This window comes from Cydia fagiglandana, chromosome Z (genome assembly GCF_963556715.1).
Source record: "Cydia fagiglandana chromosome Z, ilCydFagi1.1, whole genome shotgun sequence".
NCBI classification, from domain to species: domain Eukaryota; kingdom Metazoa; phylum Arthropoda; class Insecta; order Lepidoptera; family Tortricidae; genus Cydia; species Cydia fagiglandana.
Genome location: NC_085959.1, coordinates 4,758,455 through 4,783,006, shown reverse-complemented (window position 1 = coordinate 4,783,006; position 24,552 = coordinate 4,758,455). Strand labels below are relative to the sequence as shown.

General features: G+C 43.7%; 1 protein-coding gene and 1 long non-coding RNA gene across 2 annotated transcripts in view; one reads left to right on the top strand and one right to left on the bottom strand.

Annotated features, from left to right (window-relative positions):
* LOC134678783 (uncharacterized) overlaps positions 1 to 24,552 on the bottom strand; it is a 101,711-nt gene that overhangs the window by 42,788 nt on the left and 34,371 nt on the right. The gene's annotated exons all lie outside the window — the stretch shown is intronic.
* Positions 1 to 24,552, top strand: part of LOC134678730 (CUB and sushi domain-containing protein 3) — a 105,406-nt gene that overhangs the window by 78,739 nt on the left and 2,115 nt on the right. Inside the window, exons 6-11 of the mRNA XM_063537402.1 lie at positions 2,840 to 3,051; positions 6,579 to 6,755; positions 7,757 to 7,936; positions 8,870 to 9,049; positions 10,969 to 11,243; positions 17,308 to 17,498. Coding sequence (XP_063393472.1) covers positions 2,840 to 3,051; positions 6,579 to 6,755; positions 7,757 to 7,936; positions 8,870 to 9,049; positions 10,969 to 11,243; positions 17,308 to 17,498 — 1,215 coding nt within the window. The remainder of the gene's footprint in view (positions 1 to 2,839; positions 3,052 to 6,578; positions 6,756 to 7,756; positions 7,937 to 8,869; positions 9,050 to 10,968; positions 11,244 to 17,307; positions 17,499 to 24,552) is intronic.

Genomic DNA, 24,552 nt, shown 5'->3' with positions numbered 1-24,552 from the left:
ATTTTATTTGTTTAATAATTAGGTAGGTACTGTACTGTACTGTATGTGTGTAATACCAATTCCTAGTAACGTTCTCCATAAGAACCTTCCTACATAATTCATTACAATTGCATCGATTTCGAAGAAAACATACTTATCACACTCATACACTTTTTTAACAACCATAATGCATTGCGAAATACTTACTTTGCACCTAAAAGAAATGACTTGTACTCGAAATCCATTTTATTATGCACCTTAATGGACTTTTAATTAGATTTAAAATTATGTGGATTTCTTATTATGTTATTTCCTTTTGAAGCCGCATGCGAATTGTTGCCAAATTGTCTTCTGCGAATGAATGAGCTGCATTCTTGGTGCAAGCGAAAAGGCATAGCCGACTTTTTTGAAGTGAAAACTTCTTTAGCGGCGCTGTGCACTTTTTGAGGAGGGGAAAAAAATTATAAACTCGAGACAGCGTAACGCGTAACCCTCTCTTTCTACCGCGCGGCGAAAATGTATGCCTAAGCCTGCTGTTTCGTTATTATTCACCAAAGAACTTTAGTCGTAACGTATCTTAATCAGGTCAATTATTTAAAACTGGACTTTTATATTAAACAAAAAGCTCAATGTTCTAATGTTGTACGGGCTCTCATTCATCATTCTAACTTTATGTCACTCAAATATAATTCAATAAAGCTACATCTTCATGAAATCGCTAATAAAAGTGAACTCTATAGTACTGGTGAATAAAAATCAAAATATCATGACCAAATAAATATATTTAGATGCGAGGTCTGCAAGGTAACTTTACAATTTCTATTAGAATTTTAAACAATTAACGCTATAAATTTGAATTTCGAATTTTAAACAAGCTCACTGGCCAGCAATTTCGAAACTAAAGTTTTTCAATAGAAAGGAGGATGGGTCAATTATATGTACATAGTGCTGCAGACATTTTGTACTAGTTATTGAGTTTTCACTTCTGTCGGCACTCTCGGAGTGCAACCCCTTGTTTTTTTTAATTTACTCCTTGTTGCCATAGACAAACTGCAAGTGGCACCTGATGTTGTTGCCGCAAGTTTGACGTTGTAGCTGCAGCCGTGACGCCACCGTGGCGTTGTACGGCCCTGTACTTACATTTTTCGGTGCAGGTAGAGTAAGACCAAGAAAAATCTGCTGCGAACTTGACAGCCCACGCAGTGCAAGTGTTACCTATTTATACGTCATGATGTCATAGAAGTTTGACGTTTAAATAACACTTGCAGTGCGTGGGCTATCATAATGTCTGCAGACTTTTCTTGGTCTAACTCTATTAATAGTTGTCAATGACAACACTTTTGGATGACAACTTGTCATCCACTAAATGTTTGACAATAGGGAATATTAGGCAAAGCTCTGCGTAGGTGGCACCTTTGAGGCAACAAACAAACCACATTGACACATCACACGTCACGTCAAACACATGGCCTACCGCGAAACAAGAAAAACGAAATTTCGTTATCTAATCTCTCTATCATTTGCTTATGCGAGCGATAAAGAGGCAGATAAGTAAATTTCGATTTTCGCGTTTACCGGTAGGCCCTTGTTAACAAACCGCCTTGATGCATCAATGTCATATTTTATTGTCTGTGAAAACTTGTCAAAAAACAGTTTAAGGCACAGTATATGTATAAGTTAGTCTATGAATTGGTAGTGCTGCACTCTGGCGGCAGAACATATTGCAGTAATATCCATATTAAGTTACCTATCCGCCTCCATAAAATTGAAGAAGTTTCACATATATATACTGGGTCAAGCAGATCTTGTCAGTAGAAAAAGGCGGCAAATTTGAAAAATGTAGGCGCAAAAGGATATCGTCCCATAGAAAATTTGAATTTCGCGCCTTTTTCTACTGACAAGATTTGCTTGACCGTCTATATGTACAATCCTCTCCAATAATATGTTACTCTTTGAAGGCTGCAAAAATATGTGACACGCTCTTATGGCTCTACAAATAAGATCATGTCAGATATTTTTGCGACTTTCGTTGTGTAACATATTATTGCAGGTGACTGTACAAAACTTCTTTTCTGTGTATTATCTTCGTACAACATTGTCAGCATTGAAAACTAGTTTGTGCCAGACATATAGGTACAATATGTAGGTATTTGTTACATACCTAAAAGTTCATGCCAAGTTTCATGTACCTAATTTATGTCACTTTAAAACGAGAGCCTTCGAATGTGTGACTATACTTGGCGATATAAGAAAAACAAGAGGACTTTCGTAAATAATTTATTTAAATTATTTATTTATTTATTTATATTTATTTATTTATTTCAGTTTTTTTATTTTTTTTGTATTATATCGAACAACACCGGTAAGTACGCGTGAGCGACCGAACGTCTACCATTGTACTACTGGCGACACATGGCCAGTTTAGGAACTAAACATAAAAACTAAAGCGCTGTCTATGACAGCAGCCTAATCAGCCATATCAAATTTTTATATTCAATAACTATTAATCTGTCAAATTGATATTCACAATATTTTGCACAGATTCACGTACATTTACCTACATACCTAGCCCTATTTCGTTTGTGTACGCTGTGGGTCATATGTCCGAACAAAAGGCCCAATGACCTTTCATCGAAATCGTTAGAGCCGTTTCCAAGATCCCCTAAATAGGTATGTATATAAATATAAACAAAAATTGCTCGTTTAAAGGTATTAGATTCCTCGCCAAGCGCATGACAATCGTTTTCTGTAGAATATCTTCTTCCTCGGGTTATCCCAGCATTTTTACCACGGCCCATGGGAGTTAGGATTAGTGTACGATCTTACTTTTCCAGCACCAGTAATTCTGACTCTATTCCAGGAGCGACAGCAGCAGCCAATACTGGATGGGGGCCGTCCGTGACCCCCAGGACCCGAACAACTGGAAGTGGGTGAATGGGAATGACGTCACAGTCTCCTTCTGGAACAGCGTGCCTGCGGGGGGCGAGGGGTGCGCGCGGTTCGACGGCAGCAAGGGCTGGCTGTGGGCGGACACGGATTGCCAGGCCAAGTTGAACTTTATCTGCCAGCACCGTAAGTTTATTTTACTAAATGAGGCAAAGGTATGTGCACACCGGGTGTGTGTGCATAGACGTGCACATGCGCATTGTAATATACAGTTGTGAGTGATGACAAACCGCTCGCGTGACGTGTGCGTGCACGGCTCCAATACTTAGGTATTTCAGCGCACGCGCACGTTCAATCTAGGCACACTTAGCCAGTATGTGCTCTGGCCTTACAGATGTAGGTACACTATAGTAATAACAACCAGTGACCATCGGTAAAAATTAGTTCTTTGTATAAATAATAGAATTACGAACTATACTCTTTCTGATGCTGGGAAACCCATATTGGTGTGATAATTTGCAATGAGAATGTAGATAGATGAAATAAAAAAGTGGCCTTCGTTTGTAAGTAAGGCTAAGGGAAAAGCATTTAAAGAACAATTTAATTGTGTGAGTTTCTTTTGATTCTTATGATTTTATTATATTTGCTGACGAATGTATTTTATGTGCTGCACTTGCGATTTTGCGATTGTATAAATGCGACTTTTGTTTGAAGTGGAAATTTCTTTAGCGGCGCTGGGCACTTTTTGAGGTGGGGAAAAAATTATAAACTCGATACAGCGTACCGCGATCACGTGACCGTAACGTTTAGATGGCCACTCATTTAGATGGCATTTCAATAAAGAAAAACTCAATGACATTACATTTGGTTTCGAAGCGGACATAGTACAACAACAGCTCTCGCGAAAGTCACAGATGATATATTATTAGCATCAGATGATGGAAAAAGTAGTATTTTAGTATTGTTAGATTTCTCAAGAGCTTTTGATTGCATCAATAAAGATCTTTTGTTGGCTAAAATGTCTTATTATGGCATTTCGTTTTCGGCACGAAAATGGTTTTACTCATACCTCTCAAATAGAGAACAGTTTGTCCTAACCGAAAATGAAGAGGGCCAAGAAGTACGATCCTCAGTAAAACCCGTAAATAGAGGAACGCCACAAGGGTCCATTCTAAGTCCAATTCTTTTTACTCTTTTTACAGCTGATCTCAGTAATAGACTAAAGCACTGTTCTATTCATTTATATGCAGATGATACGCAAGTTTACTTAACGTTTGATCCACAAGAGACAGCACAGGCAGTAGAACAAATTAACGAGGACTTAGATATTATATATCGGTGGGCAGTTAATAACAACTTAGTTCTTAACCCTACGAAATCCAAATTTTTAGTCATAGGAACCAAGCATCAGTGTGATCGTGTCGCAAGCCATAGCCCTAATATAATCATTAACGGACAGGCGGTCGATAAAGTACACTCCGCGAAAAATTTGGGCCTGTTAGTTGACGAGGAATTGCGTTACATCGAGCACATCAATGCTAAAATTAGAAATGCGTTCTATAGACTGAAAATTCTATATGGCATAAGAAATCATTTAACTGAGCCAGTCAGGTTAATGTTGGTGGAATCACTTGTCCTGTCACAGTTCAACTACTGTGATGCAGTGTATGGACCAAGAATATTTGCCAAAACTGCCCAAGCTATACAAAGAGTACAGAATGCGTGCACACGATTCTGCTACTCGGTGCCGAAGAGAGCCCACATCTCACCGTATCTTAATGAGAACTGTATACTTAAAATGGCGGACAGAAGAGTATTGCACTTAGCCTGTCTTATAAAAAAACTGTAACAACCAAGAAACCAGATTACCTTTATGAAAAAATTAACTGGTTAAAGGATGAGCACCATTTGAACACCCGCAGTAAAATACAAAATAAATTATCTTTACCGCACCACAAAACTGTTGGGTATAGAGGGAGCTTTAAATTCTCAGCAGCCAAAATTTGGAATGATCTGCCTCCACCTCTAAGAAATAATGTGTCCCAAAATACTTTTAAAACTAAACTGAAATCTATATTACTTACTCTATAAACAGAAGAATACTTAAGCACCCTTGAAACACCTATTGAACAGTACCTAGTAAGTTTTCATGTCTTGCCCTGCCTAGCTAATAGTTTTATTATTATTTTTTCCCCCGCCTTTTTTTTTCTCATGCCATCGTCATTTGCCAATTAACTTAGATTTAGTTGTTATTAGTACTCAGATTTAATAAAACACTTGTTTTATTTTTTATTATATTTTAATGTCTTATATGTATAATTAGGGGTGAACTGAAAACCAGCGCTGTGACAGCTAGTCTGTAACACAGCAAATGCTGAGTCCATCCCTATTGTCACACTATTGGTTGTTTATGTGTAAGTTTTATAACATAAGAACGATTAATGTCAATCTATGTTAATTTCATTGTTGCTGGTTCAACACGTACTTATTGTTCAATATGTGAATTTTTTTGTTTGTTTTGTCTTTATCGTCTTTGTTTTCTTGTATGTGTGTGGTAATAAATAATTCTTATTCTTATTCTTATTCTTAAAAAGGTTCTAATCTTGTACAGGTTGAAATAAGAGGATCTCATAGTTACTTTCTAACTTTATATCACTCAAATATAATTCAATAAAGCTACATCTTAATGAAATCGCTAGTATAAGTGAACTCTAGTACTGGTGAATAAAACTCAAAATATCATGACCTAATACTTTGTATTTCATGATACATAGGTATTTAGATGCGAGGTCTGCAAGGTAACTTTACAATTTCTATTCGAATTTTAAACAATTAACGCTACAAATTTGAATTTCGAATTTTAAACAAGCTCATTGACCAATTTCGGAACTAATGTTTTTCAATAGAAAGGAGGATGGGTCAATTATACATAGTGCTGCAGACATTTTGGACTAGTCATTGAGTTTTCACTCCTGTCGGCACTCCCGGAGTGCAACCCGTTGTTTTTTTATTTATAGTGTTATTTCATTGGCATTTTTCCTATTTATTTTTTGAAAAATCGTCTCTTTTAGACGTATACCTACATGATTTATGCATTAATGTGTAGGTATACTTAGATAGGCAAATTCTAACTTACTTCCCAAATATTGAAAAAAATAGTAATTTCGTAAGGTAGAGTAGGTAAAACGGGCTTATCACCGTCTTTCCTAGACTCCCCAATAATTGACCGAGCGTGAGCGAAGTGTCTTTCAGATTGGTTAAACATTTCTTATGTGCAGCTGTGCGGCTGTTCTCCTCCACAGATCGCATTCTACAATAGATTTTCATAAAATTTGGTTTAGCAGGTTACGAGTAGGTAAGAATTATCAAGAAGCAATAATTGCAATGATCTTTTTTCAATATGACGGAGCTGTGGGGGCTTCGAGGTCTACAGGGGCCACAAAAAGGTCTACCTTGTCGGGACGTGACGCATATGGCAGGTACCATCATCATCATCATCATCTCAGCTATAAGACGTCCAATGCTGAACATAGGCCTCCCCCTTGGACCTCCATCATAACCTGAAGAAATGCCGAATATCGGTTTCTTAGCTTTATGAGAAGTGTTACAAGTAACCGACACTTTTCTGGAACCCCTACAGCTCACAGAGCCCCAAGTATATAATAGGGGTTCAAACTTAGGGCTGCATTAATTTCTCGATCTCCGTTTTCCAGAGCCGAAGGCCTGCGGGCGTCCAGAGCAGCCCCCCAACTCGACCATGAGCACCGAGTCCTTCGAAGTGGGCGCTGCGGTGCAGTACTCTTGCGACCCGGGGCACCTGCTGGTCGGCCCCACGGTCCGGACATGTCTGGACACCGGGTTCTATACGGAGTTCCCTCCCGTATGCAAAAGTAAGAACCAAATAGAACATTAGTAAAATACACAAATGAAAATTTAGTAAAATTAAACTTAAGAGTTACCAGTGGCGGCGCGTCCATAAAAGCCGATTCCTACCGGCTTGCCTGTTTTTGGACGTTTGAGCAGAGTCGTAAAGGAAATATGTAAGCCAAATTAGCCCCGGCTTGCCTATGTATATGTTTGACGCGCCGCCACTGAGAGTTACATAGAGTTACACGAACCTATAGCCGCCTCCACACAATCAAAGTAAAGGAGGACTCACTCTAGACCGGACCGGACCAGGGCCGAGGCGTCCGACATGTCATATTGACAGCTGATCGGTGATCGCGTGGTGCTTTCCATAGAAAACGAAGTGCTGGAAGCTCCGGCCCGGCCCGGCCCGGGCTAGCGTGAGTCATCCTTTAAGGATGCGGAGCTTCCGGCGCTTACTTTCCTAGGTACATGACCGGCTTTCCATAGAAAACGATGCGCCGGAAATGAGTTATCCTTTACGCTCTCATTTTAAAAAGACATCAAACAAACAGACACAATTCTCAATCTAAAATAAAATGAAAATTAGCGCAAAATATCTAGAAATTGTAATCCAAGTAAATTAGAGTGAGTAGAAGGTTGACATACAAAACTGTTGGTGTTCCCGTGGACAAGTTAGAACGATATCAATTAATTTAAGTATGTAGTTTAATATGAATTGAAGTTGTATAAGTACCAAAGTTTACGAACTAAAGGTATTTATTTCTCATTATTTTCTTTTGAACCTACTTGGGCTCAGATTTTCGCCACCACGGGAACCCTCGTCGTAACTCACCTGTGACAAGGTCTGTGGCTGTAACAACTTATGTATAGAGTCGGACCAAACTAACACTGCACAGATTTAGCAAAGACAAAGTGTGGCAATGTATTGAGGTAAGTGCACCAATACTTTGTCAGCGTACAGAGTCTAAGACGGAATCTACCTATGGTTCGACAGGTATAACAATGGCATGGGACTTTCCAGGAATCGAATGCGGCTACCCAGCTGAGATCGCGCACGGGTGGTACACGCTGCTGAACGAGTCCGTGTCGTACCTGTCGCACGTGCAGTACGAGTGCAGCGAGGGCCACGAGATGGTGGGCAGGTCGCGGCTAGTCTGCGACATAGACGAGAGGTGGAACGGGCCCCCGCCGCGGTGCGACGGTACGTTGATGCTCGCCTTCAGGAATTTATTTAATCTTTATTTAAGAAAACAAACTGTACAAAAGGCGAACTTAATGCCATAAGGCATTCTCTACCAGCCAACCTTTAGGCAAAGCAGATAAGTTGTAGGCGGTGCAAAAATATGTGGTATAGATGATAGAATTAGGTACCTGTTGCGAACGCAACCTTTATTTGCTGTATAAAACTAATGCAGTAGCTAAACGCAGCCGTCGGGCTCGGCTAGTATTTGGAAGCTTTTTCTTTTCCTGAATTCAGGAATGAATTATCTATGCTCATCACACAAATTTATAAATGCCCTTACCGGCATTCGAACGCAGGACCATCGGCTGCATAGGCAGGGTCACTATCCACAAGGCCAGACCGATCATCCGGAGCTTTATTTAATAGATAGGTAGCGAAATTAATTAAATAATACACAGGTACAATATAATAGGCATCCTAGCTTAGTTGTCCCAGCATACGAATGAGGAGATTGCGGGTACCTCACTCACTTCACTCTTAACAAATCAGAAAGAAACAAGTCAGTCTTATTGTTGTGAGTGGTCAATAACTGTAGCATCCGCCTATGTTACGCTCTTCTTCCGTAGAGCCCATTCGTTGACGCCACGACAAATAACACATAAAGGTACATATTATATTTAAGAATAATGTATTCATCATTTGTACCGCGTATATTAGAAGATCGAATAAGTATGTAGGCAAGCTAGATACATTATAAAGAAACACACGCTTATAATGAGAGAACAACCTTGTAGCAAAATGATAAAATGAATATTAGTGTATAATTAATTATTATATGACTACCTAGACTCCTTAACTCAGTAAATCTTTTTAAATTTAAGATTAGTAGTTAAGTTTGTAAATATGCATACTTTTTTATGAAATAAACAGATTTTTTTTTTAAATTTATAGTTGTGCACTGCGAGCCTCCGGCGCAGGTCGCCAACGGGCGCGTGACGCTATCCCACAACTCGTCGGCGTTCGGCGCCGTCGCGGAGTACGCGTGTACCCGCGGGCACCGCCTCGTCGGCGCCCGGCGCGCGAGCTGTCTCGCGAGCGGCGCCTGGGACCAGCAGCCGCCTAAGTGTCAACGTGAGTTCTAAGTAAATTATAACCCTGGAAAGAGTCCAAAGGTTACGACACATGCATTAGAAGTGAAGGTAACAGAAAAACATGTCACAATTTCCCAAATCATTACAAACTTATATACCTAAATAATGAAGGAGGTCAATAATGAAGGTCAGTTAGTTAAAATATAGCGAGGGTTAAGTTTCTATATTTAACTAAACATAATTATAGACAATGAGACACATACATACCTTTATTTATTATGTAATTAGGTATTCGTAATTATTCAGCTACAATTGCCACGTTTCGTCTATAACTTATAGTACGGGATTATCCGTAACTTGTCTGATATTCAGGCTCTTAGGCCATTTTCTTTAAACTTATGAAGAAAAGAAAGGGCAACTTGGGCCTTATTCGACATGTACAACTGTCGAATTTCGCGTCAACTTCAATTCAACATTTGAAGTTCATCAAGTGCGGATAGTTCATTTGGTACAACCAATAATTTAAGAAAACTTTGAACTTTGGAGAATTTAAGAGAACTTTGTTTTATTAGGGTGCGCCAAAGTTCATATAAAATTGCAAATTCGATTATTGAAACTCCGAAAATGTATCTCATATAATTTTACATCCTAATGATCATTGTACATTTTCATTTTAAACAATACTCATTGGAACTTCGAATTTATTACATTCATAATGTCATTCTACATAAATATCTCTATTACTAAAATTTATGCATATATTATTACTCGACATGTCGATTTTGACATATTTGATTTTATTTATAACAGAATGCACCTGTAGGTCAAGTCAGGTTAAAATCCTGCCAGAAAGGTGGGTTAGGTTAGAACTGCGACCCTCACAGAACCGAAATGCTCCCAGAAAGGTGGGTTAGGTTAGGTTAGAACTGCGACCCTCACAGAATCGAAATGCTGCCAGAAAGGTGGGTTAGGTTAGGTTAGAACTGCGACCCTCACAGAACCGAAATGCTGCCAGAAGGGTGGGTTAGGTTAGGTTAGAACTGTAACCCTCACAGAACCGAAATGCTGCCAGACAGGTGGGTTAGGTTAGGTTAGAACTGCGACCCCACAGAACCGAAATGCTGCCAGAAAGGTGGGTTAGGTTAGGTTAGAACTGTGACCGCCACAGAACCGAAATGCTGCCAGACAGGTGGGTTAGGTTAGAACTGCGACCCTCACAGAACCGAAATGCTGCCAGAATGGTGGGTTAGGTTAGGTTAGAACTGCGACCCTCACAGAACCGAAATGCTGCCGGAAAGGTGGGTTAGGTTAGGTTAGAACTGCGACCCTCACAGAACCGAAATGCTGTCAGAATGGTGGGTTAGGTTAGGTAAGAACCTCACAGAACCGAAATCCTGTGACCCTCACAGTGAGCGAGCGTAGCGAGAGCAAATGCTCGCCTTAGTCTTCGAGAAATTCTTACAAATAACATTATGGGCACAGATACATTCTCAGTGACAATATTATGAGTAAAAAAAAACGGATTATGTATCGTTATGAATAATGTATGTAGGTAGTAGCACAAAAAACTATTAAAAAAATATATCAGTAACAAGTTTCGGAGAAACGATGATTATGACTACAAAGCGGTATTATTAGAAATATTCGAATAATGAATTGTATATGAGCCAATATGGACCCGTTTTATTAATATTAATTTAAGGTTTATAATGGTTTGGTTTGGTTGTCACCTTACTGTAGATTGCTAATGTCAAATTTTGACAAGTAATGATTCGATACATGCGACGTCAAAAGTGGCATGTCGAATAAGGCCCCTTAGCTACGGCTTGCCTACGAACAATCTAGCCGCGCCGCCACTGCTCGATATGGCAAGTGATTGTGCATGACTCCGTTGAAATCTTGCACCTTTAAACCAACATTTTGTCCTTACGTCCCTAACTTGTATTATTTGACCCACAGCCGAAGAGCGCCCAACAACGACCACCACGACGCCCCCTCCCCCCACCACGGCCGCCCCCACCACGCGCGTCACCTCCCGCGCGCCGCCGACGCGGCCGCGCTCCACGCCGCGTCCCGCGCCGACGCCGTTCGTCACGCCGGAGACGCGCCGTCCCCGCCCAAAGACCACGGAACGGCCGACCACGCGATATGAAACGAAGGTCACGGACGCGCAGGAGTCGCCGACCAGCCACGTGCCGCATATTATTGTGGCCAGTCATCCGAGGGAGAACCAAGTAAGTATACAAGGTGTCGCAACAATAGTGAGGATCCGTTTAAGCCCGCATATTGGGCCGTGTTCTGATTAGGGAAAAAGTAGAAGAAACATTTTTATGACGTGATTATTTTTCCTATGGGGTCGTTCAAGGTCAAGTCTGTCAACCCTCCATGCAAAGGCATAAAATATTTCGCAGCAAAAAACCAATGCGTTTTTATGCAAAATATTACAGTTAAGAATTATAAAAAATTAGAAGAATCAAAACTGATGGCAGTTAGAAATCTTCAGGTAAATTGATATAAATTAGAAAACATAATATTCGGTACCTACCATAAAATATAAAAATTTTACCTTCCAATAAAATTATTATTATGTTTCCTATCCACATCGGATATCTTCATTGAGAGAGTAACGCGATCGTTGACCAATGATGCCGCTAGCGTCTATGTAGTCGCTCCGCCCCACGCCGTGACGTAGTTCCGCTTCCACTTCCTGCGAACCGTTGCTCGCTTCCCGCCACTCGCCACCGCCATGTCATTGTTGAGGAGAAGTACCGTCGGCATAAAAGTAGCCTAGTAGCCTGCCAGGAAGGCATTACTCAGATATCCGATGTGGATAGGAAACATAATAATAATTTTATTGGAAGGTAAAATTTTTATATTATGTGTTCCGTACTCCACATCGGATATCTTCATTGAGACCTGTTTATTATCTCCTGGTGGCGAGTTAGCGGGCGCGCAAGCGATAGGGCTACACCTACTGTCATAGAACTCAGAGAACGAATAAATATGTATACACCATATTGCAACCCATGAAATCACAGTGACTCGTTATAATGTGAATTACAGGAAATTGAGAATTGAAATTGTAATCTCAGGTTCGAATCTGACGTTAAACTGGTTTAAGAGAATTCTCATTCGAAATCGCATCCGATCCGCAAAATCTCGGCGAGTCATGTTCCCAATTAACATAAGCGAAAATATCGCTAAGTGAATAGCTTTCCAGCCAATTTAGTTATTAAGTACATCGTGGATCAAAAGCAATCGTAGGCGAGGCCGGCTTGGATGAGACTGTGGCTGAAAGAAATAAGCGAAGTGTCCCCTAACATTTTGTGTAATTCTCGCAAGGTGACGTACCCAGACTACCTACTTATACTGGGTCTATACTTTATTCCGGAGCTTCTAAGAGTCCAGTCGGTAAGACACGTTATCTGGTTTAGAGCCGAATTTCGGACACAAAATAATAGCGTTAAAGTTATCTATATAATTGCCCGGGCTACAGTGTAGTAGAGTAAGGTCATTGACCCTGCGGCCTGATGCTAACAGCAAAAGTGCGGCAGCTATTCTATCGTACTTCTTCTAACGTACCTAACGTTGTAGGGCTATTTAAATTAGGGCAAGTAGATGTCTCGCGTCCCAAGCTGGTGCTTTGGGAGGCGCTGGTCTCGCTATTAATGGCGTTGGAAGAAGGCATAGTGTCCGATAGTGGTTCATACACAGCACTTGTGAGAGGCTTATGAACGAGTATCGTTCTGAAAGCTAACATGGATAATAGAAATAGACGTCTGAGATAGCTCGCTACTTCACTGGATAGAGGTACCTGGCAGTTGATCTTATTTTTGATGCACCATAAAGACCGTTTCTACATTGTGGCCGTATATGCAGCCTAGACAAGGGGACGATCTAGGGGCTCCCGTTACTGTTTTCTATACAAACACAGTACCGGAATCGGGAATATCCGGTTCTTCCATATTAGTGAGACAGTGACAGTTGCGTTTCGTTCGCTACGTAGCGTTAGACCTTGGCATGTTATATGCATGCGCCAGTCACGCCAGTAGCGGACGTCACTCCTGATCCCGCCAGCTCGGTGTTGGAGCGTCCTATCTGACAGGAGCTACGCCTCATTCTTAAGGTCGTTGACTCGTAAGGGAGGGCGGTCTGACGTTGTGTTCACTAGGACCGCCAGTAAATTGCAAGCTTACCACAGCTGCTTTAAGACTCCTTATCACGCCGTCGCAGTACACAGACTAGGCTGGGAGGTGGAGACATCCATGCCAAGTCTCACAGGCAGCTGTCAAAGGTCGTGGTAGCAGTTCAATGAGTCTGTTAAGAAATACCGTGGCACAGTGCGAGGGCTCTCGAAAGCGGAGGCCGGCCAACAAGGCGCCTGTCAGGTGAAGACAGTCTCGGCGGCTGCTGGGCGCAGCTGCCACTCGGGCGCGCAGTGACTTCTTGATAAACCGTTGCCCTCGGGGGTTGTACCGACCTGGCAAGTAGCAAGCAACCAGCGCGACCTGTAGACGATCTGCTGGCATCAGCAGTTTTTGCGACAGCCGTAGTAACGGAAGGGATGTAGTGTCGCCGTCGTTTTATGTATACTGTACCGGTGCGGTTGTATGTTTACACTTCTGTCGTCAGCGCTGCAGATGTGGCCCGTTAACGGTTACTCTTCGCTGAAAGGGCCTTACCTCGTACATTGTCTGCCAATATTGGAGATTGTAACGGACTGCTTGCATAAGATGAGGAAGAAAGTGGTGCGAGGCTTTCGGCAGCTCCGTGTTGCTGGGGACTGCGAAGGCTTCACCTTCCTCCATGAACTAAAGTTTGCGAATTTGAGACTGAACAGAAGGCATTGAGTCTCATTTCTGCGAGAAACTCTGCAGCAAGGCAGGCCTGTATGTCGCGAAAAAGAAAACTTTCAATCGGTGTGTTGTGCCGCGTGTCCCACGTGATGTCTAGGAGCGTGATGGTCTAATTCGCTTTATCCGAAGAGACACCCTATATCGAGTTAGTATAGGGCATCGAGTTAGTAGCATGCTTTTAAGGAAATCGAACTGATGAAATCAAGTCTAAAATCGATTTTGGCGCTTTGCGTAACAAAACTGTTTCGATAAAGTCGAATACAGACAGATGGAAACTGCTGGAGTCCTCCTGGCCCCTTTCTCTTAGCACCGGAAACTCAAGCTTGTTCAGGCGCAGCGGGTTTATTTGTCCCATTTTGTTTATTATGGCTTTTCGCACGAGTTCGTCTTTGTAAGACGGAACTTAAGCTGGAGAGCGCGAGCAAGTAGAGATAATTATGTGAAGTCTGCAGACCTTTTCGATGCCTTTCACCTCGGTTTCGAGCGGTCGCACAGGGCCTTGTCGCTAGCTGTTCTCCGGTTGGACCACTCCATGGCCTCGAGAAGTCGTAGGAGCTTCGAAGCGACACAGCGAAGTCGATCAGCACCTTTATGAAGCCCGGGAACACGACGTATTTTCCTCTGAGTATCGACATATCTTACCGCTTTCAACTCCGGGCAGTCGAGCCGCGCTAGGACGGGGCTCTTTACGACCTTGTTTGCCGTCGCCGGAGGATTCTTTAACCGAAACCAAGAGCTTAGCGGTCTGTTCGTGCTGTACCATACCATACCTATACCTGCACCATAGCTATAGGCGCCTGCGTACCTCAATGGAACCATGTGGACAGGACAAAACTGATACTGTGGCGCCCAGCGAGCAAGGGACGACATCGTCGTAGTTGCAGCATCGGTGGACAGCATCGGCGTGATTGTGGCAACCGCCGCCGCTCGGGAGGCGCCGGTGCGTGAAGCTAGGGGCGCCATCGTGGCGGCCGGCTCGGGGGGGGGGGGGGGGGGGGCATCGGTGCCTGAGGCCGGGCGGCTCATGGCGGCCGCCACTGGTTCGGGAGGCGCCGGTGCGTGCGGCGAGAGGCGCCATCGTGGCGGCCAGCTCGGGAGGCACCGGTGCATGAGGCGGTCGCCGTCTGGCTGGCTGGTCTGGGAGGCACTGCTGTGAGGCGAGAGGCGCCATCGTGGCGGCCAGCTCGAGAGGCGCCAGTGCGCAGGTGGTGGTGCCATCGTGGCGGGCGGCATCATCGTGGCGGGCAGCGCCATTGTGGCAGCCGCCGCCGCCGCGTCGATGCGTAATGCGAGAGGCGCCATCGTGGCGGCCAGCTCGGGGGGCAGGCGGTGTCATCGAGCGGGCGGCGCCATCATGGCGGCCACCGTCGCCAGGCTCAGGTGCGAGAGGCGCCGTCGTGGCGGCCAGCTCGACAGGCGCCGGTGCGCGTGACGGACGTTACCGGCACGGGAGGCGCCGATGGCTAGGCTCGTAGTTGCACGCATCATCACGGCGACGCTGTTGCCCTCGGCGGTGCCATCGTGGTGGCCACCACCGGCGCGTAGGTCACCAGCGACGTCATGACGGCCGGCAACCAACGCGGCGATCGTCGCTGTACTCGTAGTCTTTCCACTGCTTACACGTAACTTACCTTCCTTCCGCTCGAGCAGTCGGGACGCAGAAGCGGTCCGCCTTCACCTTGGCGCGATCCACCCGCGATGCGCCCGCAGCTGCAGGAGCGGGCGTGTGACGCGCAGAGCCACGCGGATCTCTCGGAGTCCCGCTGGACTGGAAGCGTCCGCACCGCAACTGCAGCAATAGGAGCGGGCGTGTAACGTCTCGCGGAGTCCCGCGGACTGGAGGCGTCCGCACCGTGACTGCAGCAACAGGAGCGGGCGTGTGACGTCTCTCGGAGTCCCGCGGACTGGAGGCGTCCGCACAGCGACTGCAGCAGCAGGAGCGGGCGTGTGACGCCTCTCGGAGTCCCGCGGACTGGAGGCGTCCGCACCGCGACTGCAGCAACAGGAGCGGGCGTGTGACGTCTCTCGGAGTCCCGCGGACTGGAGGCGTCCGCACCGCGACTGCAGCAACAGGAGCGGGCGTGTGACGTCTCTCGGAGTCCCGCGGACTGGAGGCGTCCGCACCGCCACTGCAGCAACAGGAGCGGGCGTGTGACGTCTCTCGGAGTCCCGCGGACTGGAGGCGTCCGCACCGCGACTGCAGCAACAGGAGCGGGCGTGTGACGTCTCTCGGAGTCCCGCGGACTGGAGGCGTCCGCACCGCGACTGCAGTAACAGGAGCGGGCGTGTGACGTCTCGCCGAGTCCTGCGGACTGGAGGCGTCCCCCGTGGCCCGCAGCGTCGCGGTGTCTCGGAGTCACCTGGGACGACAGCAGAAGACGCGGCGCGCGCGGGCGGGGGCGGGCGCCGGGCCCGCGCCCCCGCGCCGGGGGACGGGGCGCCCCGGTCGCGCCGCAACTAACAACACGAGGTACTCCCAGGCTACTGCCTGAGAACCCTCCGCGAGTGACGAAGTAACTTCTGAACGCCAATAAAATTAGAATATCTTAAACTGGCTCACCGGATGGTTCGAGACAATCCAAACCTCCTTATCAGCGAAGCGCGGCGCCCGAAAGCAGCGCGCGCAGGCCGTCCGCCGCCGCGCCGCCCGGGCGCCGCCCCCGCCGCCGCAGGCACGATGACCGCACGTTCCCTCTCCGATGCGGAGCGACTTGTTACCACTTGTTAACAAAAACCACTGACGCACTTCCTACTTCGATCTCGAAAATGCGAGTTAACGGTAACGATTTTAGCAGCATGGAATGTGAAAATTAATTTAGCAAGAAAAAAGTGGGTAGAATCGAAAAGCACCGTTCGATGACTTCGATCGCGAGACCGCCAAAAGACTAATAGTGGCGATCTCTGCCATATCTCACTATTTAATCGACCGAGCTTTGGATCGGAAATGTTAAAGCACCATGCTGCAAAAATATACGCAAAAAATATTTGCGGACCATCGGTCAAGACGGTCGACGAAACAATGTCATGGCGGTGGCGAGTGGCGGGAAGCGAGCAACGGTTCGCAGGAAGTGGAAGCGGAACTACGTCACGGCGTGGGGCGGAGCGACTACATAGACGCTAGCGGCATCATTGGTCAACGATCGCGTTACTCTCTCAATGAAGATATCCGATGTGGAGTACGGAACACATAATATAAATTAACTTTAATTTATTGAGCAAAATTATAATTTAATACCATAACTAGACGCTGTACTCATTCTCATTCAACAAAAACATACACATCTCCATGATCAATCGTGATATTTTTCTTACTCCTACCCCCCCTCTAAACTGCCACATGATTTCTGAACGACCCCTAATCACGTTCAGAAAATCCTCACATTTTGAACCTTAAACATTGGTTTGAATTTATTTTTATGAAACACCTGTAACGGCTCTTCAGATACTAGGCAGCGGCAACAATATCCGCGCCGAGCATACGCCGCGCGTCAACGTGCCCCAATCAGTGGACGGCGAACGGCGGGAGACGGTCGGCGCGCGCCTCAACCTCGGCGCCGTGGTCGCGCTCGGCGCGTTCGGCGCGATCGTCTTCCTTGTAGCGATCATCACTACCATCGTCATATTGGTGCGGAGGTGAGTTTTAACGGAGTCGGCGTGAGTTGACTTTGAATCGTGTGTTGTAGAGGTTGAATCACAGTATATAATAAAATAATTAATGTTTTATTATGAATTGCTTAAACCGTCATAGGTACTACTACTAATTCATATGACAGACACCGGTCTGTCGATCACCACCGGATGATCATGGCATTGACTACTCCACCGGTATTATATGTGACGTTCCACGGTAAAAGGTACCATATGGCGGCTGGCGCTTACGTCGCATAGCGCCGCAATAATATTGGAGCGGCGTTAATAATAGCGTAAGCGCCAATCGCCATAAGGTACCTTTACCCGTAGGACGTCGCATATACGTACCTAACACTAAAAATCTATTAATGGAGAGGTTTGTGATTTCTACAGTGGTTAATAAGTGATAGAAACAACAGTATTAAGTATGTACTACACTAATACTCGTGGCAAAGATAGTAAATAATGTAGATATTTGTCAGTGTTCGTAATATTAAAATTAAAATTTAGATATTTTGTAGATGCGTCATACACACGTAGAAAAACAAAGATTCTTAAGTTTTGGTAGTTAATCAAAATCTGTGTACGAGAATAACCCAACATACACAATGCTAAACATATAGAAAATATAATCATGCAAGAACTCCTCAACTATCTGACAACCCACTCACTGTCTCAGACTCGATGTCATAATTTAAATAGAGTCGGACCAAAAAAAGTCTGCAGCAGATTTGATAGCCCACGCAGTGCAAATGTTATTTATACTATCATAATTTCATAGAAGTATGACGTTTCAAATAACACTAGCACTGCTTGGGCTATCAAATCCGCTGCAGACTATTCTTGGTCTGACTCTATGTGCAGGCGAAAGAAATTCTGCAAATGTAATGGCCCTCTTTTATTTACATAACTATTAGGTATAAATAACAAACAATAAAACTAAACTTTAAAATACGTATTTCAAATAATTTTCTACATCTTAAAATTTAATGAACTTTTAACGATAACGATATCTCTATATTTTTCTTCTTTCATATGCTTCTGTTTGTTAATATCAGCCCGACTAAGAAATGGGAATATCTTTTCTCTACCTATACTTTTATGCTTTATTAAGTATGTATATGTATGTGATTATTATGGTAACATTCCATTTCCGTCCGCAGCTGCACTACTGAGGGCCAACCGCGAACCACGTTCGACGTGTTGCATCTCTGTTGCACTTGTAAATTCGTACGTAAGTGTGACAGGGAGGCAACACGTCGAACGTGGTTCGCGGTAAGCCCTCTGCTCCGACACTAGTACAGCGGCCTGAGTTACCGTCAATTTCCATAGTAAAATGAATGACGATACCGACTGCACGTAACATGGTGATTATAACGTATTTTCGACCGCAACTGCACTACTGTCCCGGCAGTAATGTCGCACAATAAACTCGCAACGGTAGTGCAGCTGCAGTTGGAAATGGACTGTCACCTTTACACGAAATTTAGCGAGTCCTACATATAGTTAGGTATTTTTCATACGGGACACCCAATATTATTAAATGCGATCATATTATGAATTACGTATTTTGATTTAAAATCAATAGCATACCTACCTCTATGTGTAGGTACGTGTTTACTGACATTAACGCTACCGATGTCTTTGTCCCATGCGCATTACAGTGTTAAGAAGGCTAGTGATCCAAAAGACTCGAGCCTTTTAGCTCTTTTTTTAGGGCTCGCCTCATCTCTTGACGCCTAAAAGGCTAAAAGCCTATTTAGCTCTTTAGCCCCTGAGCCGAGTTCTATTTAAGAGCCTAGACTCTTGGGGCTTAATAAGGTTATTAGCTATTTAGCATAGGCTTTTTTTAGGGGCTTAATAAGGTTATTAGCTATTTAGCATAGGCTTTTTTTAGGGGCTTAATAAGGTTATTAGCCCCAAGAGTCTAGCCTCTTAAATATAACTCGGCTCGGGGGCTAAAGAGCTAAATAGGCTTTTAGCCTTTTAGGCGTCAAGTGATGAGGCGAGCCCTAAAAAAAGAGCTTTAAGGCTCGAGTCTTTTGGATCACTAGTTAAGGCGGGATTCCACCAGTGTGCGGCACTGTACAGCACGATCATTTTTTGTACCGAATATAGGTACTTGTGCCGCACAGCGCCGCATACGGGACTGGTGGAATCCCGCCTTTACACCTTGTAACGTAAACTACTACTAAAGTAACTACCCCATAGGTACAGTCCTCACTGGTTAGCGGTGACGTAGCAAATATTTGTAAAACAACACCATCTAGCGACATTTACCTTAACTATACGTCGGCTATTGGTTAGCGGCGGCGCGCGACGAACGGCGGCGCCGGCGCCGCGCTGGTGCTCGTTGCTGGCGCTCCCGTTCCCGGACCAGCAGGTTGGGAGGAGGGAGTTCGCGCGCGCGCACCGCCATGTGCGCGCTGGACGGTTCAGCAACCCGCTGTAGAGGTACATACTGAGCTACTGGCGGGGTCTCAGAGAGTTAATGATTGTAACGCCGCGGCCACGAAACGTTTACGTCAACGTCAGCGCTCACGCTCGGAACGTGCGTTCTGTGGCATTCGGGTGAAAGTTAACTCTAAGGAAAAGTCGCGACAGAATTTGACAGATGAAAATTAAAAATGATTGCACGGCCCTTTATTTTGTTCAGAAGTATATTTCATGTTCAGATTGTTTCAATAACCGATCCGATATCACTGCACCTAGTGTACATTTTATTCGATAGCGTGAGGTGACAGTACGCGTTTGGTGCGCCTGCGCTGTGCAAAATCCCATACAAAATGAGACTTAATACGCAAACGCTATCGAATGTAGGTACACTAGGGGTTCCGATTTCAAATTATTAATACGCGCGGAAAAGCAAAATATGTGCTTTAACCACCAGCCAGACTTTATAGCTCTCACTGAACTACTTTTACAATGGGACCAATGCCGAACTCGCCAAAAAAATATTTGGCTGTCCCATAGAAAACATCCAACATTTTTCCCGATTTCAGCATTAGTTTCTTAATAAAAGTTGTTCAGTAGGTATGACCCACAAAGTCACTACTCAGAATATGGCTGGTGGTTAAAATCTTACCCGTAGAGTCAGACCAAGAATAGTTTGCAGCGGATTTGATAGCCCACGCATTGAAAGTGCTATTTTAAACGTCAATCTTCTATGAAATTATGACGTATAAATGACATTTGCACTGCGTGGGCTATTAAATCCGCTGCAGACTTTTTTTGGTTCGACTATATTATGTTTTGTGATCAAACGCCAACTTTGACAACGATACGTAGCCAGACAGCGCCATCTACATCAACTGTCAAATTCGGCAACATTTTTTCTTACACTTTACAACTCTTCCACCGACCTATATAGCGTATGATGGATGCGTTTACATCTTCGGAACAAGCTACAGCTCGTTATTGCGAGAAGTACCTATTAGCACAATTATTTGGTTCTCTGTTTGCCTCTCGTGATAGCCGCATCAGCCTAAACATACACGTTTTTAATTTTTTATTTATATCTTTGCCCAGTCGAACTAACCATTTTTCAATTCATCCTACGTAAAACATTTATCAGAGTCGTCCATTTTGCTTGACTTTACCCACCCGGCAAAGGTATCCTCAGGTAATCATTTGATTGACAGTCATTAACCAATTGTGCATCTATCTAGGACAGTAAACGGCCACCATACGTTCATACGCCAGTAGCTTCAGCCGGGAGTCGCGCGAAATTGTGGGCTAGTCGGAAGCTTATGGATCATCACTGTACCCTTGCACACATTGTTCTGCCAAGTTTGTGCAGAGTTGGCTTAGTCAGACTCAAGCGACCAATTAAGCTTGATGGTTTAATGCGTTCTATCGTTTGAACTGTAATATGGGGATTTTCAGGAAAAATGGTCACATTATTTTTTTTCTAAACCCATCAACTTTTAGAACTCGGAATCATGAGTACTATTGAATGAGACAAAGAAAAAAGCGTCCCCAGTTTTTCATACAAATTTTGGGTGTCAGCTTTGTAACGGTCCATACAAAATGTACCTATGTTAAAACGCGTTACAAAACTGAAATTTATTTTAGGACAATTTTTAGGGTTCCGTACCCAAAGGGTAAAACGGGACCCTATTACTAAGACTCCGCTGTCCGTCCGTCCGTCCGTCCGTCCGTCTGTCACCAGGCTGTATCTCACGAACCGTGATAGCTAGACAGTTGAAATTTTCACAGATGATGTATTTCTGTTGCCGCTATAACAACAAATACTAAAAACAGAATAAAATAAAGATTTAAATGGGGCTCCCATACAACAAACGTGATTTTTGACCAAAGTTAAGCAACGTCGGGAGTGGTCAGTACTTGGATGGGTGACCGTTTTTTTTTTTTTGCTTTTTTTCGTTTTTTTTGCATTATGGTACGGAACCCTTCGTGCGCGAGTCCGACTCGCAAATGCCCGGTTTTTTTGTTTCTTTTTAAAATCGATAGTCCTCGTGATACGAAGGAGAAATAACCCAAAATTTGATGGATTTTCGAAAAAAAGTAAATGGTACACTTTTAAGTGAAAATGCCCGAAAGACATTTGATAATTTGTCGCAACATGTGATAAGTAGGAAGGTAGGTATGTCATATGAATGTAATAAATTGAAAATACGTAACTACTCATCTAGCCATCAAAAGGTTAAGAGAAGAAGAAGAAAAAACAGGAAAGTCACAAGTCTTTAAAAGATTTAACGATAAATTTCACCACAGATTTTTTGTTCGTACTTTTACTTTGGGTACCTAATACTTATTCGATAGCATTATTGGTGATTCATAAGTTACCGAGGGATTCGGCTCGTCGGCAATTTAGGCAACTACTTAAGCAACGGCATGACAAGCGACACAATGTCAGTTTGGATGTCGTGATAAGTGACAGTGAAGAAAGTGATATAAGTACTCGTATGTCGCTCGTTGCGTCGCTTAAATGAACGACGTGCTTTCGCTAGGTTTACGGTGCGTAAGGTTGACATGGTGGCTGATTTTGCCAAACAGAAGCACTACAATGTATAAAGGTAAAGATATCGTTTTTAAGTAAGTCTAATTAATTAGCAAGGCCATCGATACACGAGCAGGGTAGCGGCGACGTAGGTACCTTATTAACGCAATCTATAGGTACCTACATGTATCGTAGTCGATACTTATAGGTAATAAAGAATAGAGACGTCGTGCGTTCGGACTAGGCAATTTGTACATTCCGTTGTACGTTGCAGTCGCTTGAAACAACTAAAACGCTTTGACAAATATAAAAGCCATCATGTCATCCACTGCACACGCACTGACAAACACCGCTCGCTCACACGCCATCTTGAAGCAACTACACGTTGACAGCTCACCGCAACACAAAATATGCAAAGAAAAATCACAAAAAGCACATGGTAGCCACGGATTTACAACACTGCATATTTGTACATAAACCGTATACATTTACGCACGTTTTCGACACGTCTGCGTTGTTTTTAGGAACAACATGTATCGCACAAACGTTTAGAATGATGTACTACACCATTGCATCGTCGCAACGTTTCCTTCTATTTTATTCCTTAAATGAATATCTTATACTCGGGGGTTGTGCACAAATCACGCGAGGTGATTTCGGCTACTTTTTGACCCCCCTCCCCCTTGGTGATATTTGGTTAGGTTTTTGACCCCCCTCCCCCTTGGTGATATTTGGTTAGGTTTTTGACCCCCCTCCCCCTTGGTGATATTTGGTTAGGTTTTTGACCCCCCTCCCCCTTGGTGATATTTGGTTAGGTTTTTGGCTACCTCTCTTCTCCCAATACAACCTCACGTGTATTTTTTTAATTTTTTTTCCATTCCACCTAATTTAAAGATAAATAGTATTGTACATAGAAAATATTGTTTATTTTTCTATTTTCGTTAAATAGACTCGCTATTTTGATGTACAAAGTGAAGATTTGTGTTAAACGAAACCGAGAAAAAGTATTTACTCATTTGTGGTAGGTTTTTTTTCATAGTTTCGTTCACTGTAGAAAAATACACGTGAGGTCTCCTTACGAGGTAATTCAGGGGTAGATGGCCATAAGGGAGAGTTTGCCCATCGAAATATTTCATGGTTCTGATGGCTAGATGTCGCTAGTTCCTGTTTAGTACGCTTCACGTCATGCTTGGAAGCAAGAATGTGGCCAAAATTTTGGAGAAAAAAATTGTAAATGTACGTTAAATCCTTGTTGATTGTTTTGACTAGTGCTAATATTTCTTCGAGGGTTCATATTTTACATGGTGCTGATGCTAGTGTCTTATTCGAATGGTTTATTAGCTTTTGGTGCAAAGTATACGGTTGTAGTTTTGTTATAACCTAAATAAAAATGGAGTTCAAGTATCAACTTGTTTTGATTTTAGGCGTGGTCTTCTCTCCCGGACGAAAAGGAGAGATGGCCAGATGGCCAGTACAAGTTAGGGTATTATGGCCATATGGCCGTGAAGGTACACCGTGATGAAGATGTAGCTATCACGAATTAAGTATTTCAAAGGTTATCAAATATCAGTGACGATACCCCCTATGAATGATAACGAATAAAAAAGGAAAATGGAGTTCATTTAGAAAGATAACTAACTATTGCAGATGTGGAAAAAAATATCACGATCCTTTTCTCCTCCATGATTGCATTGAGTGCGCAGTTTGCTGGTATTCGGTGGCCTAAACGGGGTATTGAGAAGAAAAGGGAATAATAATTAAAATTAAATATATACTAAAATAATGAGTTATGTTATGGCCGTCTCTCCTGTAATGGTATGGTCATCACTCCCGGACACCTCGCTCGCTAGTTGTAAATTGTTTCAAGCTAATCGCAATAGAAATAATTATTTGTTTGTTTCATTTTCAAAAGTCAATTGATCAAAGTTTATGAAGGAATAAAGATTTCTTTAATTATATGTAAACTTATTTTTTTATCGTGTCCTAAAAAAACTATGGCCAACTACCCCGGAATTACCCTATACCCCCCTCCCCCATCGTGATCTATCGTGATTTTTCCGTGACCCCCCCTCCCCCTGTCGAACCTCGCGTGAT